At 43.2% G+C, this 12157-nt stretch overlaps 1 protein-coding gene across 7 annotated transcripts in view; it reads right to left on the bottom strand.

Moving 5' to 3' along the window:
• pbx3b (pre-B-cell leukemia homeobox 3b) overlaps positions 1-12157 on the bottom strand; it is a 196296-nt gene that overhangs the window by 20728 nt on the left and 163411 nt on the right. For all 7 annotated transcript variants that reach the window (XM_053624780.1, XM_053624781.1, XM_053624782.1 and 4 more), the window contains one exon: positions 7982-8223. In XM_053624780.1, the coding sequence (XP_053480755.1) occupies positions 7982-8223 (242 nt within the window). The remainder of the gene's footprint in view (positions 1-7981; positions 8224-12157) is intronic.

Consider the following 12157-nt stretch of genomic DNA (forward strand, 5'->3'; position numbering starts at 1 on the left):
GGACACCTGAGTACTGAACATCTCATTATGAAATCATGGGCATTGAGTTGTTCCCCCTTAGCTGCTATAACTGCTTTCCATTCGAACATGGCTGTGAGGATTTGTGCCCAGAAGAAGAAATTTGGCAGTGGACCTCACTTTGTGCTCAGGAGCATTGTCATGCTGAAAAACATTTGGGCTAGGCCCCTTCATGCCGGGGAAAGGAAATTTTAATCCTAGAGCATACTGAAACATTCTAAACAATTCTGTTCTCCCAACCTTTTGGCAACAGTTTCGGAATACCCCTCATATGGGTGTTATGGTCAGGTGTCTACATTCTTTGGTCCATATACTATAGTGTATTTGATTGTCTAGCTTTGGGTTTGACATCATTCAGGTAGTAAAATAAAAAATAAATATAGATTATGCTATAGATTATTATGCCTTTGATGAATGGTTTAAGCTCTGTCAATACACATGCAATAATAATTATTCACAGAGTTATGTGGCTGAAACTCTATCATCTTGACTGCATTCAGCTAAACTAAGTTTAAAGCATCAACTCTTGAAAATGAGATAAACAGTTTGTGCTGTTTGTGGCAGAGTTAAGTAATTGAGCTGACTAGTAAATTAAGTAATCTATAAATGAAAGTGCTGAATTGCCATTTAGCACTTGCCCAGCAGGTCTCTAATTTAATTGCATTCCAGAGACAATTAAAAAGGAGCCAGGGACAATGCAACTTGTGGGCTGATAAAAAAAAAAATGGAATCAGTAGCATTTACCTTCATGGCTACTGTTCCACAGAATCAAAACGGCTTTTGGTTAAAACAGTAGTTCACATCACTTAGTATACACTATATAGACAAAAGTTTTTGGACACCTGACCATCACACCCATATGTGCTTTTTGAAAATCCAATTCCATAAGTAATGCCCCCTTTACTGTTATAAAACCTTCCACTCTTCTGGGAAGGCTTTCCATTAGATTTTGGAATATGGAATTTGCCTCTGGGGATTTGCATTAGTGATGTCAGGCGCTAATGTTGAGTAAGGAGGCTTGGTATGCAGTAAGCATTCCAGGTCATCCCAAACGTGTTCATTGGGTTTGAGGTCAAGGTTTTGTGCATGTAACTCTAGTTTGTTCACTCAGTGGCAAACCATGTCTTCATGGACCTCAATATATGTACAGAGACATTGTCATGCTGGAAAATGTTTGGGCTAGGCCCCTTTGGTCCAGTAAAGGGAAATTGTAATGCTACAGATACAAAGGAATCCTATTCAATTGTGTGCTTCTAGGTTTGTGACAACCATTTGGTGAAGGCCCACATATGGGTGTGATGGTCAGGTGTCCACAAGCTTTTGGGCATGTAGTTTAAATTCTGTAAGTAGTGAACATTTCACATTAGTCTGAGCTAAATTAACTTAACTACAGCTCAGGAATCACTTACTGCTTTTATCACAGGAGAAACAATACCACAACTCTTTTTAGGACATTTGTAAAACACCAAACTGAACACTGTAATTTCATATTTGGAGAGAATCTATTCACGCACACCAGCTGTACAACTGTACCAACATGATAGATCAGGTTTCGTCAAATCTGGCCCTCAAGATCCTGCAAAGTTTAATTCCAACCCTAATTAAACACACCTGAACAAGCTAACCAAGGGCTTCAGGATTACTAGAAAATTTCAATTACAGAAAATTACAATTACAGAAATATCAAACCTGAAATGTTCTACATGCACAATATACTTACCTAGGTACCCCCTAAAGCAAGGTTAAGACTGAGACTGAGACTTAATGTGCAAAATGTGTGTGTGTGTGTGTGTATATATATATATATATATATATATATATATATATATATATATATATATATATGTATATATGTATATGTATATATATATATATATATATATATATATATATATATATATATATATATATATATATATAATATATTATACACACACACACACACACACACATGTGCCTTGTAATGTGCTCTAGAGAGTTTTTGTTCTAATTAGTTAGGACTATTCTGAGCTGAGAGATTGAGGTTTCTGTGAACAGTTGTATAACTGAAATTTGCTGTGTGCCATGACAAAAAGATGGTCATCATAGTTAAACCAAGTAAAATAATAATAAAATCAATTGGTAGTTTTCCAATGCCAATACATGGAGGTAATCACTCAAAAAATTAGCCTTAAGAAAGATATAGTCACACTGGATAGAAAGGTTTTGTTCATTTTATACTCCTTTTTTCCTTTTTCATACTTTTGTTGGAAATAAACTGGATAAATTAATTCTGGCTCTCAATCTTTCTACATTGAAAATACCAAAACATCACTTTGAAATCTGAACATACTCTGTTTTTTGAAAAATACTGTACAAGGCTCCAGTAGAGTAGGCAGTCCTCTATATCAACTTTCTCACAGCCTCTGAATACTGTAAGTTAAACAGTCTCTCAATATTAATGAGGGAATGTCTAGACAGCTTCTGTGAGGCAGTATGCACAGCTTATTATTATTATTATTATTATTAATTACAAATCTCAGCTGCTTACAATCTATGAGACCAGACTGTGATAAATGTCACCATAAATCAGGAGATGCTGAATCAGATTTTGCTCTTTGACACCTGCTAAACTAAGCAGTAACAGAGGGCATCCTGGTTATCTGCTCATATTTGTCAAATACCATGGGCCTATGGTATGAAAGTTGTGTTTATGACATCCATGCATTGTACCATGCCTGTGATCATATACAGTTCCCACTGAAAGTATTCAATCTCAAACCAAAATGTCTTCAGTATATAGCAAAAACAAAATAATTGGCATTGCCAATCCAATATTTTTGGAGGGGTCTGTACATGTTAAAAGCGATATAGATGGTCTCCTTTTTATGTATGTTCATTCATACAGTCAACTACAGTCAGTAGGTATTAGGCAATAGCACAAACACAGAGGAAATTCATTATCCAACTACTATTCTTTGAGTTGCACAGTGTATGTTCCCTTTCAAAGGGAACTTCGACGTTGCGTTTAGCATAACACTATGGGAGTGCCTCTCGTGCGACCGGCATCTGAAGCTTGTGTAAAATGCTGCCGAGGCAGCTAGCTGCCTCAGGTCCGGGGGATCTCTTATGGATCCGGAAGAAGAGCCGGACACGAGCACTGCTCTATTTCTTGCTCTGTCTTCTGGGTCCAGCTCTCCGCTGGATTTTGGAGCTCGCATCACGGCGACTCCTTCCGCTATGGAAAGCCAAAAGGCAAAAAAGAGAAAAACACACACACACACACACACACACACACACACACACACAAAAATAATAGTAATAATTCCTCTCTGACACCGAGGAGCTAGAAGGATGTGCTAAAAACTGAGAGCAGCATATAAAGAGCTGCTTGAAGTGATTCCTAAGGCTGGATGAGCTTTTTTTCTCCCCAGTGAAAGTAAATCCCTCACACTGCAGAAAACTCCTCTTTCTTCCAGAAGTGCATGACAAAATATTAGGCTTCTGGGGGAAAACCATGCATAAGCTGTATTTATAACCCCATGATGTTGGATTATTTGGCCATCGTGGGGAATGAACATCATGGCTATTTAGCTATGTTGCAGGCAGAGGAGGCGCTTGCGAGCTACCTCTCTCCATCGACAGCAGGTAATTAGGGGGGCCTCCTTGGCCATGCAAGCCACCGTGTAAGGCCACCGTGGCATTGGTGGGCAAGACCTATGCAGTAGTAGTCTTGCTTGTGGGTCACTGCAGACAATGATATTGTTGCAGGCCTACCAAGCAAACCTGCTGAGTGAGCTCGACATATGGTGGCATTCAGCCAGTTCCTTCCCTGTTGTGTCGAGTTCACCGTGTTGGGCCAGCACTAGTGCGAGGGAGACACAGAAGGTGATTATGGCAGCCCACCAACCCCTGCAGACAGCCAGGGGAACTGGGCGGCCACAGTCACGGCCTGCTACTAGGCCAGATCTGAGAATGGTCATAAAGGCCAAGCAGGCAAAGAAGAGCGGTCCTAAGGGGCCGTGGAGGGACGTATCAGTGGACAGGAGGTTGTTAGGGCAGTTAGCCCCCAGTGCTACTGTAGGGCCTCCCCTAGCCAAGGCTGTCTCAAGTTTTCAGTGTTCTCTGGTCAGCAAGCTGTCACAGGGCAATGAAAATCTGATGCTTTCCCTCCTCTAGAATGTGGAATAGTTAAAAGACCGTCTGGCAGCATGGAAACTACTGCCAAATGTGTCTCCATGGGTTCTGTCTACCGTAGAAAAGGGTTACTGGGTCCAGTTTAGAGCTCGACCCCCCGGTTCAGAGGTGTGCTCACCACAGTAGTCAGCACAGACCAGAGCCCGACGTTAGGGCAAGAAGTAAGATCCCTCTTGGACAAAGGGGCCATAGAACATGTACCCCGTTCCCTGAGGGAGGGAGGTTTTTACAGCCATTATTTCCTGGTCTGCAAAAAATAGAGGAGTATGCGGCCAATTTTAGATCTGCGTCATCTGAACTATACTCTTTGGACATACAGGTTCAAGATGCTGACGCCCAAACTTATCATTCCACAGATTAAGTTTGAGGACTGGTTTGTGACGATAGATCTAAAAGGTGCATATTTCCACATAGAAATATCGCTAGCTTTATCCCCTCACACCTTCACAAAGTGCATGGATGTCACTCTGGCTCCACTGTGACTCCAGGGCATCCGTGCACTAAACTACTGGATGACTGGTTAATTCTAGCACGATCCAGGGAACTGGCGGTTCAACATCGACATGTTGTTCTCGCCCACATGAAGAGCTTGGGGCCCAGGTTGAACCTCAGAAAAGTATGCTTTCCCCAGTGCAGTGGACAACTTTTCTACAACGAGGGTGTTTCTATCCCCAACATGCGTAGGGTCAATCCTATCAACATGAGCAAGATAAAGCTGGATCTTGGGAGACTATTGAAGCTTATGGGCCTATTGCACAGGAGACTGTTCAGTGGTGGCTTAGAAGTTGGGGGTTTCATCCAAGGACGAATCAGTGTCACGCGGCGATGCCTACGTGCTCTGAGAATTTGAGTGTCCCCGGTTTCTAGCCTTGGGTCACACTCTAGATGTGTCTCCTTAGTGCAAGACAGTAATGACAGACACTTCCCTCATGGGCTGGAGCACGGTCTTAGACAGCTGTCCAGCTCACAGTCTCTGGAGCGGCCCTCATCTGGAGTGGCATATAAATTACCTAGAAATGTAGGCCATATTTCTAGCACTGAAATTCCTTCTTCCTCAATTGAGAGGTCACCATGTGTTTACAGACAACACAGTGGTGGTCTCATATATTGAACACCAGGGAGGATTATGTCTGCGCCCCCTGTTCAGGCAGGCGCAACTAATTCTTCTCTGGGCAGAAGGAAAGTTTGTCAGTAAGTGCAATGTACATTCTGGGAATATGGGGGCAGACATCCTGTTGAGGCAGGGGCTGAGGCCCAGGAATTGGCTTCATCCACTAATGGTGGAGTCCATATGACGAGGTTTGGCCAAGTGGGACTGCATGTGTTCGCCTCCGAGGAGACAAAACACGGCCCACTGTGGTTCGCCCTCACTCCTCCCACACAATGAGGGCTGGACGCCATGGTGCACATGTGGCCCGAGGTCACATTTGTACGCTTTTCCCCCGATTGCTCTGCTCCCACAAGTTCTAGCGAGAGTTAGCCAAGACAGTCTATGTCTGCTGCCAGTAACACCTTATTGGCCAGCTTTAATATGGTTCTCAGAGACAATATCCCTGCCAGATGGCACTCCTTGGGAGATTCCCATCCACAGGGATCCACTGTAGACCCAGTGAACTGTGCAATAGCTACAGTCCTGGAGTTCTTCCTGGAGTTCTTATTTTCTATATTTAATCTGAATGTTAGTATGAGGTCAAGAGTGTGACCAGATGGACACAACCGCTGTTCTCAGTGGGTCTTCCGGGTTATCAAAATGAATATTAAAATCACCAACGATTAATGCTTTATCTACAGAAACAACCAGGTTTGAGATAAAGTCTGCAAATTCACTAAGGAATTCAGTATATGGCCCTGGGGGTCAATAAATAATAATTAGAGGAATTGACTTATTGAACCAGACCCAGTGAACTGCATAATAGCTACAGTCCTGGAGTTCTTACAAGGATGTTTGTCAGCGGGATGGCCTCCTTCCACATTCAGGGTTTATGTGGTGGCCATTTCGGCCAGCCACGCCCCTGTTGATGGAGCCTCTGTGGGGAAACATCCTCTAACTTCGAGGTTTATGCGTGGTATCAGGCGGATGAGGCCCATCTGCAGGCTGTGCATATACCTTCCTGGGACCTTTCTGTGGTCCTGGAAGGTTTGTCAGGTGCCCCATTTGAGCCCTTAGAATGGATCTACTGTCTCAAGCCAGAGGGCTGATTTATCACCCTCGGCCAGAACTATGGAAACTGTGGGTCTGGCCCCTGAGGGGCACCAGCTCATAGATTCTGGTCTCACAACTGAGGTTGTAGAAACCATGTTAAACGCTAGAGCACCATCCACAAGGAAATTGTATACACTCAAGTGGTGGATTTTTGTCTTGTGGTGTGAGGAACGTCAGCTAGACCCAGTGAACTGCGCAATAGCTACAGTGCTGGAGTTCTTACAAGAATGTTTCTCAGCGGGGTGGGCTCCTTCTACAATCAGGGTTTACGTGGCCGGCATTTCGGCCAGCCACGCCCCTGTTGGTGGAGCCTCTGTGGGGCAAAATCCTCTAACTTTGAGGTTCATGTGTGGTGTCAGGCGGCTGAGGCCCACCTGCAGGCTGCGCATACCTTCCTGGTACCTTTCTGTGGTCCTGGAAGGTCTGTCAGGGGCCCCATTTGAGCCCTTAGAGTCAGCCTCTGAGAAGCTTCTGACTCTAAAGGTAGCTCTTCTGCTGGCCCTGACATCTCTCAAGCAATAGGAGATCTACAAGCTCTCTCTGTTGCCCCTTCCTGCCTTGACTTTGCCCCTGGATTAGCCAAGGCCTTCCTGTATCCTATGCCGGATTATATTCCTAAGGTGCCTACATCGGCTGCCCACCCTGTGGTGTTGCAGGCTTTCTGCCCTCCTCCATTCCCCACACTGGAACAAGAGAGAATGCACCTGCTGTGTCCAGTAAGGGCTCTCTGTACTTACGTCCACAGCTCCGGCCAGTGGCATAAGTGGGAGCAGCTGCTGGTCTGCTTTGGTAGCGACAGTAAAGATGATGCTGTGTCAAAGCAGCGCATCTCTAATTGGATAGTGGAAGCAATTTCTATTGCTTATGAGGAGCACGGTCTCGCTATGCCTCTGGGCAAAAGGGCTCATTCCACTAGGGCGGTCGCCTCCGCGAAGGCTTTGTCCAAAGGGGTATCCTTACAGGATGTTTGTGCTGCTGCAGGGTGGTGTAAGCCACACACATTCATTCTTTATTACAGCCTGGATAAAAAACTCGGGTTTGGGTCTTTTTGAACAGGCCGTACCCTCGGTATGACGGAGTGGGTATTCTCGTTCCCATAGTGTTATGCTAAATGCAACGTCAAAGTTCCCTTTGAAAGGGAACGTCTGGGTAACCCTGTTCCCTGCATAGCTTTGTCATACCAGGGCAGGCCTGTGAATTGCGTCTTCGCTTCATATAATAGAGGCTGATGGCGCAGTTCACTGGTGCCATATTTATATCACGCGATGCGCTTAATTGCCATGTCACCTGATCATGGCAGGCCTATACATAGGCATGATTTTACACAAGCTTCAGATGCCAGTTGGGCGCTAGAGGTGCTCCCATAGTGTTATGCTAAACGCAACGTCTCGTTCCCTTCTAAGGGAACAAGGTTACATGTGTAACCCAGATGTTTTGTATATCCTAAGACTGTTTTGTATTCAATTCTGAATTTCATGATGCCTAGGATTTAAACAGGATTTATTTGCCTTTATGTTTGACCTTCACTATGCAGAACAAAATTCTAGCTATTTGTGTCTGGTGTGTGATCTGTTGGATTGAGACCTGTTCGTATTTCTCCAGTTCTGTATGGTAGATTTGTCTGATCTGTGAGAGTTTGGCCCGGTAGTCTGAGTGTTCAATGGAGTTGTCAGTAGGGCTTCCCGATGCCGTTGCAGCTGCTGCCACAGCGGCTGATCCACCACCTTTCTCTGGGCCAGCCACCCCCTCTGCCAGCAGCATATTGTCCAGACGCATGAGCTGAGGATCAGGAGGGTCCTCCTCCTGTGCCCCTCGAATACTCAGACCTGGAGAGACATAACCAACCTACTGAATCATCTGGTGCATCTGATGGATCAAGAGAGTTACAGCCAACCTGGTTGGGATATTTTCTATAGCACCTTTTAAGTATAATACTTAGAACATACAACTTTCTTTTATCTGATTTATCTAATTCTTTTACCATTTTAAGGAAGTGTTTGCCAAATGTGGGGACCCCATGCATACTTCAGCTTTCAAAACACAATTCATGTAAATCATGCTCTAACAAGACAGTCATGAACTGAGTAGAGTCAGAAAAGAGAAAATGCAAAAATGTGCAGTGAAGGAGTTTTATAGCCCTTGGATTGAAAACCCTGTTTATAAGCCTTTGAGAATGAGTAGACACACAGACCCAAATGCATGCCTGAGACCCGTTATCATACTCTAATAAGAGCAAAGGGTGGCTTGAATAAGACTGATCATTTCTTACAATAGAGGCAGTGTGTTAAACATTTTAGTGAGTGCCCTGTAACTAGCAAATGTGATATGACATGTGAATGTAATATGACAGTGGCTCAGAATGATGACACTGCTGTAAAAATGCTGGATGATATAACTAAAAATATAGTCATCTCTGAGCCACAGAAATATGTTGGAAAATACAGAGAGGGGCTTGCAGTGCTGAGAGAGTGAGCCTCTAGGCATGAATTTGTTTTCCCTCTATTTCACAGGGCTGCCTTTTCCCATTTACATACCACAAAGCTGATACTATGCGTTTACTCATCATCCAGCATGACAGCGACACAACTGACACACATTCAACAGCAAAATGGCACATCCCTCACCAGAACATTGCTAAACAGAAAGTGTGTGTGTGTGTGTGGCACAAGTGTCGTCATGTTTTGTGGTTAACAAAGTGTGTTATTATACAATGTATCTCTGCTCTCTGCACAGAGCTGGCTGCTCCATATGTATGTAAATTTGTGATCAATATGAAGGAGTAGGATAACTCATTATGTTTGCTTGATATTCTTTATGAGCCTCGAAGTAGTAAAGAGCCATCAAGATTGATCATAGTCTTCCTCATCAGTGCCCGACTCCCATTATTTCTCCAAATCTGTGTAATGAACACAATTCATGCATGAGAATAATGAATCAGGGGACGGGTAAGAAATCTCTCTATTGTAAAATATTTTAATCAAGACTTTAACATATATTTGATTATGACAACACTCTAAGGAGACTGGAGGCTGAGACAATCCTGCTTTGTTTCTGTCTGATGCCTTATGCATATGTTTTCATGGCCCACCGCCTTTCTCTCACTCTTCTTCCTTTACTCCTCCCTTTCTTTACTCCTGTTCCTATCTTTTAGCAGATCCTAATTAGTTCTCACTAACAATGGGACATGCACACCTACTTTGGTAAAGCAGTACCCTACATGACCTACATTCACAGCAAAAGAGAGGTGAAGAATCCAAATAAAACAAATAATCATATATATGCTAATAATGTTGTACAATGTGGTAAAAAAGGATTTGCCCCATCCTGATTTCTTCTGTTTTTCTGTACATCTCATACAAAATAGTTTTAGATCTTCAAATGAAATACAATATAAAACAAAGGCAACCTGAGTAAACACACAATACAGTTTTATTTAATTAATTTATTTATTTTATTGAAGCAAAAAAATGATCCATTACCTATCACCAATGTGAAAAACTAACTGCCCCCTTAAATTTAAAATCTAGTTGTGCCAACTTCAGCAGCCATGACTGTAACCAAATGCTTCCAATAACTGGAGATAAGTCTTTCACTTATTTGTAGGACTAGGACTTACTCCTATGCTTTGGATCATTGTCTTGCTGCATAATCCAGCTGCATTTGAGTTTCAATTTATGGACTAAAGACCAGACATTCTCCATTAGAATTTTCAGGTAGAGAGCAGAATTCATGTTTCCCTCAATTATTGCAAGTTGCCGAAGCCCTGAAACAGCAAAGCATCCTGACACCAGAACATTTTCACCACCCTGCTTGAGTGTAGGTATGATGTTCTTTTTGTGGAATTCTGTATTTGGTTTTACGCCAGATGTAACAGGACCCATCTTCAAAGCAGTTCCACTTTTGACTCATCAATCCACAGAACATTCTCCCAAAAGGTTTGAGGATCATCAATTTGTGTTTTAGCAAAATTCAGATGAGCCCTAAATGTTCTTCTGGGTTAGCAGTGGTTTTCACCTTGCCACTCTTTCATGTATGCCATTTTTGCCCAGTGTATTTCTGATAGTGGAGTTATAAACAGTGACCGTTATTGATGCCAGAGAGGCCTGTAGGTCTTTTGATGTTGTCCTTGGTTCTTTTGTGACTTGCTGGATGAATAGTTGCTGTGCTCTTGGAAGAATTATGGAAGGTCGGCCACTTCTGGGAAGATTCACTTCTGTGGCAAGTTTTTCCATTTGGAGATAATGGCTATCACTGTGGTCCTTTGGAGTCCAAGAGCCTTTGAAATAGCTTTGCATCCCTTCCCAGATTTATATATTTCAGTCACTTTCTTCCTCATGATTTCTGGAATTTCTTTCAATTTTGGCATAGTGTGTTACCGCTGAAAAACATCCCCACAGCATGAGGCTGCCACCACCATGCTTCACTGTAAGGATGGTATTGGCCAGGTGATGAGTGGTGCCCGGTTTCCTCCAGAAATTATGCTTGCCATTCAGGCCAAAGCGTTCAATCTATGTTTCGTCAGACCAGAGAATTTTGTTTCTCATGGTCTGAGAGTCCTACAGGTGCCTTTTGGCAAACTCCAGGCGGGCTGTGGCTTCCGTCTGGCCACTCTACCATACAAACCTGATTGGTGGAGTGCTGCAGAGATGGTTGTTCTTCTGGAAGGTTCTCCTCTCTCCACAGAGACACGCTGGAGCTCTGTCAGAGTGACCAGTGGGTTTTTGGTCACCTCCCTGACTAAGGCCCTTCTCCCCCAATAGCTCAGTTTGGCCGGGCGGCCAGCTCTAGGAAGCCCATTGGTGGTTCCAAACTTCTTCCATTTATGGTTGATGGAGGCCACAGTGCTCATTGGGACCTTCAATGCTGCAGAAATGTTTCTGTACCCTACCCCAGATCTGTGCCTCGATACAATCCTGTCTCGGAGGTCTACAGACAATTCCATGGACTTCATGGCTTGGTTTGTGCTCTGACATGCACTGTTAACTGTGGGACCTTATATAGACAGGTGTGTGCCTTTCCAAATCATGTCCAATCAACTGAATTTACCACAGGTGGACTCCAATCAAGTTGTAGAAACATCTCAAGGATGATCAGTGGAAACAGGATGCACCTGAGCTCAATTTTGAGTGTCATGGCAAAGGCCGTGAATACTTATGTACATGTGCTTTTTTTGTTTTTTATTTTTAATAAATTTGCAAAGATTTCAAACAAACTTCTTTCACGTTGTCATGATGGGGTATTGTTTGTAGAATTTTGAGGAAAATAATTAATTTAATCCATTTTGGAATAAGGCTGTAACATAAAATGTGGAAGAACTGAAGCGCAGTGAATACTTTCCTGGTGCACTGTAATCCAAAGGGAAAGGCAAAGAACAAACAAAGACAGGCAAAGGTCAGGCGATCTGCAAATGGTCATAAAGCAGGCAAGGCAAAGTACAAATGGAGAAACAAGATTTTTTTTAAAACCGGAAACGAGAACACAGGACAAGGCTTGGTACAGTGAACACACTCAATACTTCGCGTTTGAACAAAGACACACAAGGGGTTTAAATACCAAACATAATCAACGGGAAATCTCAGAACAGCTGAGGACAATGATAACACATGAGGGAGACATCCAATTATATCACAGGGGTGGAGACAGGACATAACACCATAACAAATACACATGTAAACAAAACAAATAACAAATAAACAAAATAAATGTCAAATGCAACCCCGGAAGTGCACCGTCACGTTTCGGGCTTCAGAGCACACTGCA

Source organism: Ictalurus furcatus, chromosome 5 (genome assembly GCF_023375685.1).
Source record: "Ictalurus furcatus strain D&B chromosome 5, Billie_1.0, whole genome shotgun sequence".
NCBI classification, from domain to species: Eukaryota; Metazoa; Chordata; class Actinopteri; order Siluriformes; family Ictaluridae; genus Ictalurus; species Ictalurus furcatus.